Here is a 19,192-nt window from a genome sequence, read left to right on the forward strand (position 1 = left end):
AATTTGTCTGTTGTAGAGAAAGTGAGCATTCATTTCTCCAATGTCCAGGCTGGCCACAATTGAAACAATTAGTTAAATACGGTTCACCTTGTGGTGATCGTGGTGGCATAGGTGGGTAATACTTTCTTTGATACTGTCTTGGGGCTTGAGGTTGGAAGAACCTAACTCTGTATCTTCCTTTGTGCTTCCTTCTTCCCCTTTCCCATCCCTGTGAGTTGGTATTGAACTGTTGGAGCTGAACATCTAATAACGCTTTCTTTTGCTGCTTCTCTTCTCTGAGTATCTTTCCTGCTACATACTGTGCTTGATTAACAATTTCATGAATGCCTAAACTTAGCCAGTTTAAACAAACCCATTTAATTTGCTCTTGAATTGGGGATAAGAAGCCTTCTGTAAAAGCAGCTGACAACCCACTGGCTGCTGCTCGCTGTGTAGATTCTGGATATCCAGAAAAGCCTGGCACGAATCTATAATGTGTTGTAAATATGCTTCAATAAATGTGTTTTCTTTCTGTACAATGGACTTAATTCTTGCCAATTTAGGTGTTGGAAGGCATACTGTAGTAATAGCTTTTAATAAGTGTAATGCCCCTGCTGTGGGGCAGTAATCAAAGAGCCTCAATCCTCACCACAGACACTAGTGAGGGACATTCACTTGGAACAAAAATGGATGCACACATTATTTCCAGATGCAGCTCTCTGCACCAAGCTGAATTTTCATTAAGTGCACACAGGGAACACACTCCTGTCCTGGGGTTGGGTTTCCCTCTCTCTCTCTATCCAGACCCCAAATAAGACTCCCCAGTGACACAGCTATAAATTCAAGTTCTCAGCCAAATGCTCCAAAACAAGTACTCCACCACCCTCTCTGTGAAACCAGTGCTCTGTGTCCCTGCTCCAAGTAGCTGACACACACTCTTTGAGATTTGATTTTCACACACACACACGCACTTGAGAAAGGCTGGCACAGACTTACTGACTATGCTCCTTCTGCTCAGACTATAAAGTAGGTACTGCCACTAGAACACTCCAAAGCCAGCTACTCTAAGGCTCTTGCAAGGGTACCCAATTATACTGAGTAGAATTAATACTAATAAAAATGGTAGTGTTTGACCAATGCAGCAAGGCTTTCAGGGGTGGCCACAGTGTCACCAAATAGATATGAGCACTCTCAAAGGTTAAAATATTCTCTAAAAGCCCAGCCACAATGAAAAGTTTAAATATATTTAATAATAAATAATAAAAGAACATGAACATACTAAATATCTATTTACAATAAATACCAGAGTATCAATCACAGGAAATATTAAAATAACACTGATGGATAAATTCATACAGATACAGAAAAACAGTACTTAACTAATCTCACTATATTTTCCTGACTGATCTAAAGAATTACTGTTTCCTGGTTACTTACTAAAGCAAGGCAAGATGACATGGGTGAGTGGTCTTCCTTCTATGTCTGGTTTCACAAACAGAATGCCCTGAGACTTCTGATTCATCTAGTATTAAAACATCATTTCAGTGCTGGATTACAGAATGACATCACATACATCTGGTTATTTGACTTCTGGTTCCCACACTATCCCCCCCTTTACTAAAAACAGAACCAGAATTTAGCACATATGTGTTACCATACACACAGATAGAGCTTTACTGAGATGTGTTATAGCATCTGGAAGCTATAAAAATATTTCAGAGCTTCCACCCTTCCAGGGTAGCAATTAGTTCGCCCCTAAGGACAATACAATAGGGTCCCTAATCCTGGTTTTCACAGACATTTCATCTCTGGCTGCAATCAGAGCTGTGAGATACAATCTTTATGGCCTAAATCAAGTAATTTAATTTCAGACTGTCTTTCAAGGTTAGCTGGACTGAGATTAACCTCTTCTCTTACAGTATCATCTATTACAGTCTATTCATGTCAACAGTTACAATACAGTTTGATATACAGGTGAATTTCTTTTCTGTCCAGCAGGACCCACTGTTGGTACATTTGTAGCACAAACAGCTTTACAAATACATTTTCAACAGAAGCAGCTGTACAAATCAATTTGATATACAAATGACATTCTTTACAAAACTCCAGCTAGCTAGCTAGACTGGCATATGTTACACATCCCCTGCCCTACTTCTCCTGTTATAGCTGGCAATACCTCACACCATCACAATAAGTTAGTTATAGTGGCAAGAAATCCACCATCTGTGTACTTTGGAATATTATCTCCTATATTTTATTTTTCACATATTTTTCTTTAAATGTCAATCTGCGCTGAGGCTTTCAAAACTGCTCTCAGATCTCAATAGCTGGATTTTGTAACTGTACATGTCCTTCCAATATTTTGCTTAATTTAGCAGTGTATGTTTGAACTGGGTAGAGAGAATCTATAGTAGTTTAAAAATTCATTGCAGTCCACAGGTGTACTACCCTTATGGTTGGTTCTGATTCACTATTACAAATGGCTGCAGGATTAGATACTTCTTTCAAGGGGTGCATTTGTGTATTTGGTAATCAGTATTAGAGGAAGAATCAGTCTGTTTCTTCATCTGTGTTTTCTTTAAGAAGTGGGTCCACTGATATTTTTCTCCATCAATAACTATTGGAAACTGGGTAACCAATTGTTTGATCTTCTTTAAGGGATTAGTTTTTAGTGGAGACATTTTAGAATAAGTGTTTAGAAAGACAAATGACCCTTCTAAAATATACCGGCACCATCTAAATGTGCCACATTTGAACATACCCTTTGTTTTATCCGTGCTTAAATTCGTTGGAATATTTGTGGTATTTTCTTGTTGTAATAAATTTTTTAAAACTGTACCTGTTCTTATGTACAAAATTAGGTTCACTACCAACTACTTTGTATAATTCATTACTACCTGTTCGATTCTCGGCTGGAGTGCCTTCTGTGTGGAGTCTGCATGTCCTCCCCGTGGTCGAGTGGCCTCCGAAAGACATGCGTGAATGGGCGTGCCTTCGCTGAAGGTTGGGAGTCGGGACTCGGGCTGGCAACTCGGCATCATAAAAATCGACTGCCAATCATTAGCGGACCAGAGTTCCGCTGTGGCGACCCCTAACCGGGAAAAGCCAAAAAGACAAACAAACCTTCCAAAATTCTCCAGTTCTTCTGAATTATGTTTTTAATGTGTTTGTTGTCCACTGTCATATCAAGATTGATGGTTTACTTCCACCTATCATCGCTGGTTTTCTTGTCTACATGTTTAGTAAAACCATATTTAAGTATTGGGGGATACAACTCCTGTCTCCTAAGACTTATTTCCTGTGCAATTTCATCTAACCATTTTCTTTCATAACCTCTGTTTACAAACATATTATTGTTTCTTAAAAGATAGAAGGCTGTGTTTAAGCAAATAATGTGTGTTTCATTGTTAATTGAATGGTTGATTAATTTGTTTAAAAGCGTTAATTATTTTAAGTGAATGGTATAAAAGGCTACGTTTTTAGCATGGTTTTGTATTTGTTCTGAAGAAGTCTTTACAACGAAAGTGTTGAAATAAAGTGTTGTACGCTCAGCTAAAAAGTATTTTATCTGAATTTTTCATCTTTTCTTTGGCGTATTGCTGTTTTATTGCTGCTTCATTCTGTTGAGCCAGTATTATACATTAACTATTATGCCAACTGCCAATGAAATGCTGAGAATAATACTGTTTTCAAACACACAAAACACACACACACACACACACACACACACACACACACACACACACACACACACACACACACACACACACACACCAGAGCTGTTAACGTCTTGACTGCAAAGAGATCTTCCTTAAATGGGTTCAGATTTTCTAGTTAAAAATGGCTTTGGGAAAGAGTTAAGAAGCTATATCAAGTGGAAAAGGGAAACTTTAATAATGATTGAATGGCAGGTGAGTATTTACCAGTGTTGATTCTTACTAGGGCACCCCTCTGGATTATCAGCAACTAATGTTGCTTTTGCTACTAACAACTATGCATCAGCTAATCTCACCTTGTTTAGGATGTTAGTAATCTCTAAATGAAAGGGAGCAGTAAATGATTTTAGAAGGAACTCTTGAATGGACATTAAAAGAAAAAGAGACAGAGAAGCTGCTCTCCTGGTTTGTGGTGAGTTAATATTTGTATAATTCTGCCTGTAACTACTAAATAAATTTATGAGGTAAAAATATGTGGTTCTAGTAATCTTTTAGCTAGATGGTAAGTATAAGATGGGCTAGAAAGCTTCTGCAGCAGATATGCTGTTCTAGTTGATAATCCATCAGATGATCTCTTGTAAAAAGTAATTTATAAGCTACTATGCAGTGCATGACTTAGTGCCTACTTTTATTAAGGACGTGGTGAAGAGTTACCTGTCACCTAGAAATTTTCAGACAACAAGGTAAATAGTATAAAATGATATATAGTATTTTTCTGAAGATTAATGTTTAATAATTGTATTTGAATTTCTTTGTACAATTGTGTACATTTTCTGTATATTTAATTGTTTGAGTGCTTTGCAAAATTTTAAGTGTTTTCTTGTTCTACTGTAAAGACGTGTGGCTGTCTGATTATTCAAATGCAGAAGGGTAATTACACTGAACGGGTGGTGGAATGTAACTGTTTCTATCCATCCTATGAAAACAGAAAATCAACTTTTTGCTATAGCTGCTATAGAACTAATGACTGATTTATTTATGTTAAGAGTGTTCAGTAACTGCAATATTAGAAAGAGACAGACTGGACTAGCCGGGGGCAGTCTGGTTAAAGTTGATGATCAATCAGAGGACCTCCTATAAAGTATTAGATATGATCTGCCATATCCTACTTGATCTAGTACCAAATTTTATCAAGGACATGGCGAGAATTAACTGACCACCTAGGAGCCTTCAGTCAGCCAACTAAGAACTGTTGGAATTCTCTAAAGTATGACTTGCAGAGACAGTTTAAAAACATTATTTTATTTGGCTACAGAATCTTGATATTCTGTACCTTGTTGCTTGAGATCTTATATAATTTTACCATGCCTGCCATTAAGATTCATAAAAACTTAACATTATAAACAGGCATTTAAAGAGTTGATGCATACTTTATTGTTTACTGCATCTTTATTTTTATCTTATGTGGCATTTATTATTTATAAAGTGATACCCTGAACACTAGAAAAGTGACAGAATATTTCCTTTTCTGCTTTTTCAAAATGTAAATGTCAGATAGAGTATGTTCTCTTGAAATCTGTTGTGCACTTTAATAACAGTGAGTTTTTACAATAATTGTATTTTTACATACATATATTTTAATATATTATCTCTTATCTGTTTTTTTTGTATGTAGATAGCCTAAACTTTACAATTAATAATTGATTGATATACTACCATATAGTGGGTTTAAACTGTAATTATTTTTTTATCTACAAAAATGCCTTTTTAGACAGCTTGCCAGTGCCCTGTATATTTTTATTTCTTGCCAGGAGTTTCGTCATTCAAATATTGGATGTCTTAATCGTGGAGACTATATTTGGAACCTGACAAATGTTCCTTTACTTGAAAAATATGTTTATGTTCTGGGTCAAAGCAAAGAACGAGAAGTTGTGGAACAAGTCATTCAGCAATTCAAAGAGAAAATTCAGCCAAATTTAAACCAGTTCCGACCATGTGAGTATACATTTCAAGATACTTATGATGGTGTAGGTTAAGTCTATACAAATCACAAGCATACTTAAACGTGTATACAGTAGATGAGGCCCACTTAAGCAGGGTCAATCTGTCTGTCCTTCCCACTTATTGTGGTACAACAAACTGTTTTCAACACTATCCTAATTTTATTTTATTGTTTACCATGTATGTTTGGGCTATGTTATATTTTATGCTCTTATCATGTCTGCTGACAGTTTTTTCTGTGCATGGACCTTACCTTTAGTGGAAAATATTACCCCTACTCAACTTCATATTATAAACCATTATTTTTGCAGATGTTTTTCCTTGAAATGTTACACTTTCTACACTTTATTGTATTATAGGTATTTAAATAGTACAACATGCCATTATGTGTGATATTTTGTGTAACTCAATCAAAGTAAAGTTACTGTTCTTAAGCACTGCTCAAAGACTTGTCTGTTCTTCAGTCATTCTTTTTGACTCTGGGGGTATCCAGTGATCAGGTATATAGTACATGCACTTAGGCATAGTACTAGATATATCTACTTCTCTGCATGCTTACATTGATTCTTCAATCAGGAATGTACTAAGATTAAATTGTCTTATAAACCTACTCAGTATTTAAGAGTAATCATTGTGCAATTGCTAAAAATGTTCAAAACCCCCACTTTGATTGCTTACTTTTACTGGTTGCTTTGTGCTGCCCTCAGAATATCAGTATACTGCTGCTGGCCCTCAATAACATCTGATGGTTCATGAATCCTGCAGATAATACTATCAGTTCCTCTCAGGAGGAGATGCAAATAATCAGTAATGAAGAAGGCTGTGCCATTATCTGAAACAACAGTTTATAAACGGATGCACCTTAACGTTTGTCACATATGTTCAATTACACCCTCAGGCTGTAGCAATCAAGAATACTCACTCTGCACAAGCCTTATTTTTCTGTAATACAGAAAAAACATTATCCAAATTAACTCAACTAGTCTAGAATTCTTTGGTCCCTCATATAAGAAAACGTCATTCATGCTTATGATGTAGAACAAGTCTAGATAATCATCTCAAGATAGACTTTAAAGTCCTCTATTGTTAGTTATACACAACAAAGAAAAGAATATATTAAAGTACAAAAATAACTAGTTATAATTAATAATTATACATATCTACTGTTTGCCATTGAATACATTTAAAACATCAAGGGACTAGGAAATGGGGTAAATGACTGACAAAGTCTGCAGGGTACATTTCTTTTTTTCTAGGTACTTTCTTGCCACTGTGGCCTGCTGGTCATAGCCTCCCTGACTTTCTAGATTGATAGTCATTTTGAGAGAGAGCGAGAGGGATGCAGAGGATAGTCCATCCTTTGACAGCCATAATGGATGGATGTTTTTTTTGATGGCCTATTAGGACCCATTAGTCAGTCTGATATGCTTATGCTTCCACAGTGCCCTACTGTGATCTGTGCACATTTTCATGCATGGGCCTATTGGTGCCTAATGTGTATATTATGCTTGGTGAGTGTCTACATCTCAGTCTGTAATGTTGAATGCTGACCACTCAGCTTCACCAGGTGTCAGTCATGTATTGGGGTGGGCCACTCCAGGATGGGTGAGCTGGAGCTGCACAGTCATTGCCATCCTCCCCAGATGGCTCCTTGAGAACATGTACCATTTTTCAAGCCTAGGCCATCTCAGTCACAGTCAGAATTTTATCTCTCTACTTCTCGGTGGTAGCATGATCTATATTTCTAGATAAAGTAGTTTACAGAGAGAGTGACAAACTTGTAAATGGATAATCTGACAGCATAAAAGCAACCCTTAACTTTGTCAGTTTTGTCTGTATTTATTCAGCAATGTGGTCTTCCAAACTTTGCCCTAAACCTGCAGCAACAAAATTCAAATTAAAGCTGGGTTGTAATTAATCATATGTAGCATATCTAATATTCATGATCAATTGATTATCATTTAATGAGGCTCGCAATGCATGTTGCTTTCATATTGGGGCCAGTGATAAGAGATGATATGTAGATTTCATGGCAATTCACATTGAGAATGCATCTTGCACTGTAGTAGCATGGCACTGGAGAGTGTGTGTGTTTGGATGAATGTGGGGGTGTCTGTGTTAAACAAATGCATTGGCCACATGTGGTAATTACCACAAGGGCAGCAGAAAAGGGCCTGTTATCACATGTGGTAATTACCTAGCACTTCAGTGATATACACATTAATCAGTAATGAGATATTTCCTCATTGCAGCTAATTCATCTCTAAATCACTGGATTCCAATATCATTTTAAAAGGAACTTTTTGCCACAGCCTTACTGCTCACATCTGTGGTTATTGAATCTTGACCTTTTCTTATAAATTTTCAGGCTTTATTGCAAATAGTTTGACTTGCATCCTTGTTTCACTTCCTGTGATGTAGTTTCAGAGTTCATTGTATCAACTCTTTTCACTTCAATGCTGCCCACCAGAAGTATTTGTTGGTGCAACCCATTTTTGTGTTTCTGTTCAACAACATAAAAAGTCTTGCAAATTTTTTCCTTCGAGGTAAGCTAAGCATATCAGAATTCTGGCTTCCTGGAATGTAGGCACAGAGACAAGGGGCTATTCATACTTTTCTGCACCTATTCAGTTTTAATGCTGCTATGATCTTTGCTGTGGCCTTGCTGAACTTTATTTTATTTATATTTGTTTATTAGTGTGGTACACTGATCAAAACTGACAAATTAAAATGTACAGCCTGGGTGAAAGTCAATGCAGTTTCACATGTACAGTGCAGAACAGCTTTTTGTATGGAATGCAGTGAAAATTAATTCACCTTATTAATACAATGTTTAAGCAATACAACAGAATTTTTAAAGTTTAGACATAGATGGGTAGCTAACTATTATTTTTTAGATATTTATAGGTGAATGTAAATAACGCAAATGCTTTATAATCTAGCATCTACAGAAAACCTCAGTTTGTTAATATGTACTTTATGAAAGTAGCAGACATCCAGGATATCTTTTACAAAAGCGTTGTAATAGGGAAAGCAATTAAAAGTGTCCAAACTGATAAGTGAAGACATTGAAAACAGTATTTGGAAGTGAGGTGGTGGAATTACAAAAAGTTATTTATGACTAGAGATTGTGAAAAGGAATTTATGGGTAGTATTTTTGAAAATATACTTATTGAAAGAAGAAAAAAGGCATCCAGTTTTGAATAAAGAATCAGCTGTGGGGCAGAAAAATAGTAAAGGGTAGGCACTGTGTACTATAGTATAGCATGACCATGACCAAATATATAAGTGACTTAAAAAGTGCAGTTATAAAAAAAACTGGAGTATTATCTTTGAGCAATGTAAATACTTTATTAATAACATTATTAGTTTACTATGCAACCTCCAAGCATGGTACAATGCTGATACACCCATTTGTAATAATATATTTATACAATACAAATAAAGCAGCTTCGTGTCAGTCAGTGCTTATGTTCAGTTGTCAATAATTTGCTATTAGGCATGTAAATTCAAGTATCACAATTAGATATTCTTTTCAGTCTTATTCCCATATATGATTTAACTTTGCTTATTAAACAAAGAACAGTTAAATTAAGTCTTTACAGACTAATTTGAGACCTGGATTTAATTAGTGACCATATCATTTTATTTAGACTATACTACAAGTCCTAGCAACTGGACCAGTGACTTCTCACCTTGTTTTGAAATCTACCTTGTTAAATAGAGATAGATCTTAGGTACTTTGTTCCATGTTAGTATTCTCTTCAAGCTCAAATTCCAGTACAGCATTTCATATAATCTATGTTTTACTATAAAGTTCTGTTTCTGATCAGTAATATTTCTCATTTCTATATTTTAATGTGTGTAATTATTTTTCATCTCTCTTATTGATGGTCTGACTTTGGTTTTCTTATGTCTAGTTATTGCGTTCTTATCCACTGTCAACATTAAAGATAGAAATGCTTTCACTTCTTTTGTACATGCTATTTTACACCAGCTCATCAAAAAGATCTCTATACTGAAGTTAAATTCTCTTCCAAGTATAAGACTTAGCATATTATACAAGTCATTTTTTTTACTGAAGCAACTCCATACATTTCTATAATATATATTCCTAAGAATCTTTTTATGAATTATCACAGCTGTAACATATGCCTCCTGTCTGAGGGAACATAAGTCTCATAGGGATATAAAAATCTGTGCAAATATTTTCATGAAAGTTCTATTTTTTTATTTAGATGCATATCTAGAAGTAAAGGAAAACTCCACCCTAGATCTAAAAAAAACATATTTTTTTACTCTGTCTTTGTTTCCTGACCTATTTTAACACATCAGAATCACTCTAAGTGCCTTATTTGTAATTTTAGCCTGTTCACTACAACATGGCTACCAATGGGGCTTGATGTATCAACGTGATCTTGTACTCCCTCAACCCTTTCTCTTTTCCACAATACTTTGTATGACTCATGGCAGACATAAGGAAGTAACCTACCAATGGGGCTTGATGTACGAATGTGATCTTGTACTCCCTCAACCCTTTCTCATTCCCATAATACTTTGTATGACTCATGCCAGTCATAAGGAAGTAACTTTGAATTCCCATGCCAGTGATATATAATGGAATTTGTGAAGGTCACTGTTGTTTTCTTTACCCTCTGTAAAAGGACTGCTTCTTTTCTGTCTCTAATCATCTTCATCTATGTCTGGCTCAGGCCTTGTTTTACACCATACTTAGAAGTTATCCAGCTACAGCCAGAAAAGTAACTAAATTGCAAGTCTTTGTTCAGTGTTTTCTTTTGTAGTTCAAGAGGAATTGACAGTCCCCTCCCCCCCACACTACAGCAGATGTGTTAAAACTGTCACTGCACTGAGAGACTCTTGCAGAATCAGTTCCTCAGACTACAAAAGAAAACCGTGAACAAGGGCCTGCAGTGTAGTTATTTCCCTGGCTGTAGCTGGATAAGTTCTAAATATAGTGCAAAACAAGGTCCGAGCCAAACATAAATGAGGGTCAGAAGAGACAGAAAAGAAGCAGTCATTTTACAGAAAGTAAAGAAAATAACAGTGACCCTCCCAAATCCCATTATATGTCAATGGCATGGGAATTCAGTTACTTCGTTATGTCTGGCATGAGTCATACAAAGTATTATGGGAAAGAGGAAGGGTTGAGAGAGAACAAGATCACATTCATACATCAAGCCCCATTGGTAGCCATGTTGTAGAAAATAGGCTAAAATTACAAGTAAAGTGCTTAAGAGTGATTTTGAAGTGTTAAAATAAACCAGGAAACAAAGATATAGTGAAAAATATATTTTTTTTAGTTCTAGGGTAGAGTTTTCTTTTAAGTTATACTTCTTTCCACTGATCATCTGTAATATCTTTATTTGTTTACTCCATGCTATTTTTATCATTGTACTGTATTGTCTTCTCATATCTAATATTCTGTCACATGCCCTACTTAATATTCTTTTCTGTTTTGCCATCTTTGTTCTAGTCTCAGTTGTAAAACTTATTGTTTGTAGTTTAACAACAAAATTACTATCCAACCACTGCATATTTTGATTGAATTTTAATATTAGACTGTGATATGCAGGTTGATCTGAGTTCAGTAACCCAAAATTTGTCTGGTTTCATCCTATTATATTACCACATCTTCTTTTATCATCTGCTCCCAAAATCTCAGTTCTTTGATCTTTCCTCTCCAAATGTGTATGACCTTCTCTCCTGTGTTATTCTATTTTTTTCAAGATCTAACTTTATTTAACACAAAGACTTCCTTAATATTTTATGTATAAAATTATATTATATTCATCTCCTAGAGCTACCTACATGCCCAAATGTGGTCCTGTTATTACCTCATTGGACACAATGCCTATCATGTGCTTTCATTTGTTTATATATTTTGTATCCTGCTTCAAATATATTTATCCAAGCTGTGTGGCCTTATAGTATGACTCCAAATCTGGAAGCCCCAAACTAGCTTTTCCCATTGTCTCCCTTTTGTTTCCTCAGAGAAACTCCTTAATTTCCTTTTCATATTCTTCTATATCATCGTTTGGTTGATACATACAAGCATGACCCAAATAAAGAACCAATGAGTCCAAAAACATCTTCCATAAGCATACCACCTACTCAGAGGTGATCTGTGCCTGACGTACAAGGCCATGTCCAATCCTGAATTAATGGACATGCTCCACCTCAGAAAATCCAAATCCATCAGAGCCACGAGAACAAGTGACTTAAACCTCAACACAGAAATAAATAGAACGTGCTGGAGGGACAGATTCATAGCCCAGAGGCTCCCTACACTCTGGAACAGAATCCCAGTCCATGTTAGGCAGAGCCCCTCACTGACTCTATTCAAGAGAAATCTCGACGAGTGGATGGGAGATCGTAGGTTTACCCCGGGGGTCATCTCTGTGTCACTACTAGACAGGGGCATAGTAAACTAAACCCTAAAAGGGTGTAGTATTCTCATCCTAAGGGGTGGTGTAAGCCACATACACTCTGGCTAGGCTTATAAATGCCCTAGGGCAGATAGCCTAGTACGAACCTATGAACCTATAAATAACACTTTCCATTGCCTTATCTTACTTAGAATTTTTTGAGTAATTTATAGGTTCATAGGTTCATACTAGGCTATCTGCCCTAGGGCATTTATAAGCCTAGCCCAGAGTTTTTTTGGCTTACGCCACCCCATTAGATTGAAAGATATTATGCCCATTATTTTGCTGTGCCTCTGTCAAGCAGTGACACTGATGTAATCCCTGGGGTATACCTGCGGTCTCCCATCCATTGGTCAAGATTTCTCTTGAACAAGGCCAGCGAGGTGCTTCGCCTCACATGTACCGGGATTTTGTTCCACAGCATAGGGAGCCTCTGGGTGATGAATCTGTCCCTCCAGCACGTCCTGTTTATGGCCGTGTCAAGGTTTAAGTCTCGTGCTCTTGTGGATCTGATGGATTTAGATTTTTTGAGGTGAAGCATGTTCATTAATTCCGGGTTGGACATGGCCTTGTAGGTCAGGCACAGGTCACCTCTGAGCAGGCGATAAGCGACTGAGTAGAGCTGGAGCTTCTTCAGTCGGGCAGCATAGGACATATTTTTGAGACCCTTTATCCTTTTGGTGAGGAACTTTTGGGGCCTTTCCAATTGCTGCAGGTGTCGGGTCAGATACATTCCAAATGGGGCGTTATACTCAATCATCGGTCTGATGAGTGATGAGTACAGGGGGATGATGACTTCCCTTGACCTAGATGTGAAATCCTTCATGATCAGGTGGGCAATGTAGAAGGTCTTTCTAACTACTTTGGCTACATGAGTGTCAAATGAAAGATTACTGTCAACCTGAGTCCCCAGGTCCCTGATAACTTCTTCTGTGCTTAGTGGATTGCCACCTATATGGTAGCTAGGGGTAACCTTGTTTTTCCCAAAGGGTATGACTATGCATTTTTTAGCGTTTAACTTTAGGCCATGGCTTTGGCACCAGTTATCCGCTTCTATGAGACCCTTTTGAAGGATATCTGTGTCTGATGTGTTTTCAACCATGGCGCCCAGTTTGCAGTCATCTGCAAACTTTGTCAGCCATAATCCTCCTGTGTTTGCCTGAACTTCTGAAAAGTAGATGCCGAACAAGAGTGGACCCAGGACCGAGCCCTGTGGGACACCACTTGTGACAGGTTTGGAATCTGACATGGCGCCAGCAACTCTAACCCTGTGGGTTCTGTCACTTAGCCAGTTTGCAACCCATCTTGTGATGTATGGGTTTACATTTAAGCTGGTGAGTTTTTCTATGATGCCCGAGTGGGGTATCGTGTCGAAAGCCTTTGCCAGGTCAAGGTAGGCTGTGTGGACTGCCTTGCCCTCATCAATGGCCTTGGTGACTGTTTCGAAAAAGTCAACCAAGTTTAAAAGACATGATCTACCCTTGACAAAGCCAAATTGGGTTTGATCCAATGTCTGCAGGTCCCGTATGTCTTTATTTATGAGTTCCATAATGATCCTCTCCATAGCTTTGCAGACCAGACTTGTCAAGCTGATGGGACGGTAGTTTCCAGGGTCGGTGGAGGCACCACCTTTGTGCAATGGGACCACAGTAGCCGTATGCCATTCCTTGGGTACGTATCCTGAGGTGAGGCTGAGATTAAACAGCTGCCGTAACTGCGGGTTTAATTCCTCAATGAGCTCGTGGAGCACACAACCGGGGACACCATCTGGTCCCATGGATGCTGTGTTTTTTGCCTTGGAGAGAGCTGTTTTTACCTGAGCATTTGAGATGTTTGGGATGCTACAATCCTCTGGTATAGATATTTCTCCTTTTGGGGGGAGGGGGGGAGAAATTAGCACTGAACCTGTCAGCCAGTATGTTGGCAATGTCTGTGGATTCAGTGATCTTTACATCATTTTGTACCAGTTCTGAACATATCTGGGAGTTTCCTCCCAGGTTTCTAACATAACTGAAAAAAGCCTTGTGATTGTCTTTAGAGTCCGTGGCAATTTTTCTTTCAAAATTTGCCTTGGAGGATTTTATGAGAGATCTTATTTTTTTACTTACAATGATCATGGGTGTCTTCCCTTTTAAGGATTTTGCTCTATCATGTAGTAGCTTTCTCCTTTTGTTGTAGAGCTTGTTTATGGCTGGGGTCCACCAGACTGGACGCCTGCCTTTGGTACAAAGAGTCTTTGTTTTGTTTGGGATTGCCTGATCCATGCAGTCCTGGAGGTGCTGGTAGAAGGCATTTGTAAGTGATTCAGCGGTTTTAGTGGTGGTTTCCGCTGGCTCTGGGGCCTTGAAGGAGACCACACCAGTCCTAAGAAGTGTGAAGTCGGCTTTAGAGAAGTTCTTCACTGTGGTCTTTTTTGACTGGGGTGGGGGCGGGATGAGGACTTCTAGTGAGATTAGTTTATGATCTGATCTCACCAATGAAGGGTATACCTCCGGTGTTGAACATTGTGACCCTATGTTCGTGATGATGAGATCCAGTATGTTGTCACCTCTTGTGGGCATGGTGACTAGTTGTTCCATGGCATTGGAGTTTATGAACTCTAGGAACCTTTGGGCTAGGGTGTTGGGGCTTGAGTAGTGATCCCAGTCTATGTTCGGACAGTTGAAATCGCCTAGTATGATGGTGTTTGGGGTTACATTTATCCCCTCCAGAGTTTTCAGGAATGCCATGTGAGGTTCCTGAGTTTGAGAGGGTGGCCTGTAACATGCTACAAATTGTAGAGCAGTCTTGCCTATGGTTAGTTGCACCTGAATGGTCTCCGATGCATCGTGCGTTGTCACCAACCTGGAAGTGAGGGTGTCTTTGATGAATATGGACACCCCTCCTCCTTTCTTGGTGTTTTCCGGATTTTGGGGCCAGAACGCATGATATGAGGTAAAACCTGATAGTGCCGGGGTGCTCTCAGGAGCCTTGAACCAGGTTTCAGTCACAGCACAGACATTGATGTTCTCCATACTGAGAAGGGCTTCGAGTGCGTGCATCTTGAGGTTGAGACTTCTGGCGTTAAGCAGCATTACCCGTAGTTTTTTTCCTTTGTTATGTTCTAAGGTGGTAGGTTTAGAATTTGAGCCTGGCCTAAAAAAGGCACTATGGGGGTGGCAAGAGCCTTTGCCAATATCCGGAAACCTAGGGGTGACAGGTGCAAGCCGTCCCTTGCGAAGCAACGTGGCTTGTCCAGCATGTCATCCCAGGCAGACAGACATTGGATCCCCTTTGAATGACACCAGTGATTAAGCCAATTATTAAAGCTGATCATCTTGTCTCTGTACTGTGGTATCATTCTTGGTGAAGGTAGGATACTGCTCAAGGTCAGAGTCATACCTGCCTGGGCTACATAATCAGAAGGCTCCTCTATATCCCTTTTCATGAAGTCCAAGGAGGTACGTCTCAGGTCGTTCACACCAGCATGGACAATGACTGAGTCATACTTGTACTTGCTGTCGAGTGACCTGAGTGCTTGCGTTATGTGGCGGATTCTAGCGCCCGACAGGCAGCTCACTGTGACCTTCTCTTTACTCAATCTGGTGAGTGGAACGTCAGTGCGTCTGACTATGGAGTCACCTATGACAAGAGTGTCTGGCATTGTGTTTGACCTTAAGGGCTGTGACTGTTTGGCACACTGACTTTGTGGTCTATGTGTTGCATGTGTCTTGGTCTGTGGTGGTAGTTGTTTGAGTGTCTGCTTTGGTGGCCTCTGCTGTTTTGGTAGATTTTTGGTCAGAGCCTCCGAGTATGTTTTTATGTGTTTGTGTGTGTGATATGAGGTTGTGCTAGTGCTATGTGAGACTGGGTATGTGGTGTGTGTGGCTTCCTTCTCCTCCTGTCTGGTCCTGCCAGTGCTATGATGAGAGAGCTCAGCCTCCAGTTTGGCTATATTTCTAAATTTCTGAAGGTGATTGGTTAACATACTCTTTCAGCCAGGTCCCCAAGTATTTCATCCTATCATGACCCCAAAAAAGCAGAAACTCTTTACCAAGTCTTGTGTTGGGGCATAGTTAATTACTGTACCATTTGTTTTGCTTAATTTATTTTATACAGTATCCTGTTATATTAATACATATTTCAATTTATCAAATAGTTTTTATATTATGTTTTAGTTTGCTAATATATAATATTATATTGTCTGCATAAAGGGCAATTTTCTCATTAGTATTTATATCCAGTTATGTCTAATTATCTCATGTCTCTGGCTACTGGTTCTAAATATGAATAAAAAAGTAATGGTGAAAGTGGACAGCCCTACCTAATTCCCCTTGTACGGCTGAACACTTTAGATTGCTCACTACCACACTTCACCCTAGTTTGTGCTCTTCTATAGATGTTAAATATTAATGTTGTCTATGTTTATGAAAATCAAGGGAATTCTTCATAAATTCCCAACCCACTCTGTAAATGCTTTTTCAGCATCCAACCAAATAACATTAATATACTGCTATTGTCTAGAAAATCCTTTTGAATCATAAAGGTTGTGTTAATATTGTCAAATGTTTGCTTACCTTTAAACACATTGATCTAGGTAGTTTATTCTTGGGAATAAATTTGCCATTCTTTTTGCCAGAATTGTCATAAACACTTTGTAATCATGTTGTGTTTTACTTGTATTTTGCTTTTAACTGCATATTAAAACTTGAAAAGAGACCACAGCTCTGTATGTTGTGAGTCAGGCAGAATTTTTTCCCCACACTCCCACCCAGTTACTGTTGTGTTCTTAAACACCACTGTTTTTCTAGTTGCCTGCCCCTTATGTTAATTTGACAATATATCTCATTTCCTTTCTGCTTTTACTGGCTTGTGTGAGTAAGTGCAAAATTATCATTTTGTGAAATCACTCCCCTTCAACTATTTACATTTATTGGCCATCCTACTGTATTCCATAGTACCAGAATACAAAAGTGACCACCCCCCTTTCAGTCTATCTTGCTGTTTTAAAAATAGTGACTCTCCACTAAAGCATAACTTTTTAGACAGGTAAAACTTAAGTTACCTACTTTCACATCTAACTCCTGTAGTGCACATGGCAGTGTTTAGGATAAACCATTTTTTATCTTACGTTTAAGCATCCCTGTAACTAACACTTGCTCTAAAACCTGCTGGAAAGCTCTAGGAAGCCTTAAACTGATACAAGCACTCAACTCTCCTTGTTAATAAGGAGAAATTAATCGTGGGCACTAAACAGCCTATAATTGCAAAATACCTTGCTAAGGTAAGGGAAAACAGCTCTTGTACTTTGCAAAAAAAAAAGCACCAAACCAGGCATGTCCAAGGGTCAGCTTCCGGTGATTTCTCCTGTTCACCTGGTGAATCTGGGCATACTGGGGCAATGCAGCAATTGCCTCATGTACACAGACAACCCTCTCCTCCTACCACCGAATACTACAACCTGCAAGAGACGCACTTACATAGCCAAACTGGTAGAAAAGCTCTATAATCTAAGATTGTGCTAGACAGTCAAGAGGAGAGGGTTAACACCCGCACTACACCTCAAGCAAACATAGCCCTTCTAAACCCACACCACCAACACTCTCACATAGCAACACTAAACTATCATATGCAGAGGCCCTTAACAGTAACCTGTCTAAACAACGAGGACCTTCAAAGCTGAAACGCAAACAAACACCAATCACAACCAAAGTGTCACATAGCTTACAACATCAGTGTGCCACCCAACAACAGCCCCTAAGGCAAGACAACATACCCAACACTTTAGTCATAGATGACTCTATAGTCAGGCACACTGATGTCCCACTCACCAGCCTGAACAAGGAGAAAATTACAGTCAGCCGCCTGTCGGGTGCCAGGATCTGCCTCATAATGCATTCACTCAAGTCACTCTACAACAAGTACAAATATGACTCTGGCATTGTCCACGTTGGAGTGAATGACTTGAGACATCCCTCCCTGGACTACATGAAAAGAGACATGGAAGAGCTCTTGGATCATGTGGCCCAAGCAGGTATGACCCTAGCCCTGAGTAGCATCCTGCCTTCGCCCAGAATGATACCACAGTATAAGGACAAAATGATTGACTTCAACAATTGGCTAAGCTTCTGCTGTCATTCAAAGGGGATCCAGTATCTGTCTGCCTGGGACGACATGATCGACAGACCACGATGCTTTGCCAGAGATGGTCTACATCTGTTGCCTCTGGATTCAGGTTACTGGCTAAGGCTGTTGCCACCCCTATAGTGCCTTTTTTAGGCAAAGTTCAAAGGACAAAACCATCACCGTAACAGGTACAAGCATGCAAAATCTGAAGGTAATGCTACTCAGTGCTAGAAGTCTAAACCTCAAAATGCACTCTCTCGAGGCACTCCTAAAAATGGAGAACATCGATATCTGTGCATTAACTGAGACCTGGTTCAAGGCTCCATAGAGCACCCCTGCAATACCAGGCTACAACTCTTACCACACTTTATGGCCACCAAACCACAACCGAAACACTAAAGGTAGAGGAGTATCCATATTCACCAAGGATATTCACACCACCAGGCTAGTTGCCCAACACAATGCGTCTGAAATTCTCCAGGTGCAACTAACACTAGGTAAGACTGAAATCCAAATTGTAGCTTGCTACAGATCCCCCACCATGCCCCAAGATTCTCACTACACCTTTCTAAACGTACTGGAAAATATTAAGATGCAACCAAACACCCTAATACTGGGTGATTTCAACTACTCTGCCATTAACTGGGAAAACTACTCGTGTACCAACACCTTTGCCCAACGATTCTTGGAATTCATAAATTCCAATGGCCTGGATCAACTAAGCCATAGTCCCACCAGGGGCTCCAATATTCTAGACCTGGTCATTACCAACATGGGAAATCGATGCTCCACACCTATGGTCACCCTCTCCTTGGTCAGGTCTGACCATAAGCTAATCACCCTTGACATCCACATCCCTCCCCCAACCCCCAGTAAGGAAACCTCCATAAAAAACTTCTCCAAAGCCAACTTCCTGCTGCTCAAGTCAGAAGTGACAAACTTCATGACACTCATGCAGATGGGAACTGAAAGTTCGATTGCTGAATTCTACACTAAGGCACTGTA

The 19,192-nt window shown here is 39.0% G+C and overlaps 1 protein-coding gene across 1 annotated transcript in view; it reads left to right on the forward strand.

Annotated features, from left to right (window-relative positions):
* The window catches only part of LOC122806879 (hydroxylysine kinase-like), a 206,580-nt gene that overhangs the window by 179,256 nt on the left and 8,132 nt on the right, over positions 1-19,192 (forward strand). Inside the window, exon 4 of the mRNA XM_044077651.1 lies at positions 5,447-5,630. Coding sequence (XP_043933586.1) covers positions 5,447-5,630 — 184 coding nt within the window. The remainder of the gene's footprint in view (positions 1-5,446; positions 5,631-19,192) is intronic.

This window comes from Protopterus annectens, chromosome 7.part0 (genome assembly GCF_019279795.1).
Source record: "Protopterus annectens isolate FY-2018-M chromosome 7.part0, PAN1.0, whole genome shotgun sequence".
NCBI classification, from domain to species: domain Eukaryota; kingdom Metazoa; phylum Chordata; order Ceratodontiformes; family Protopteridae; genus Protopterus; species Protopterus annectens.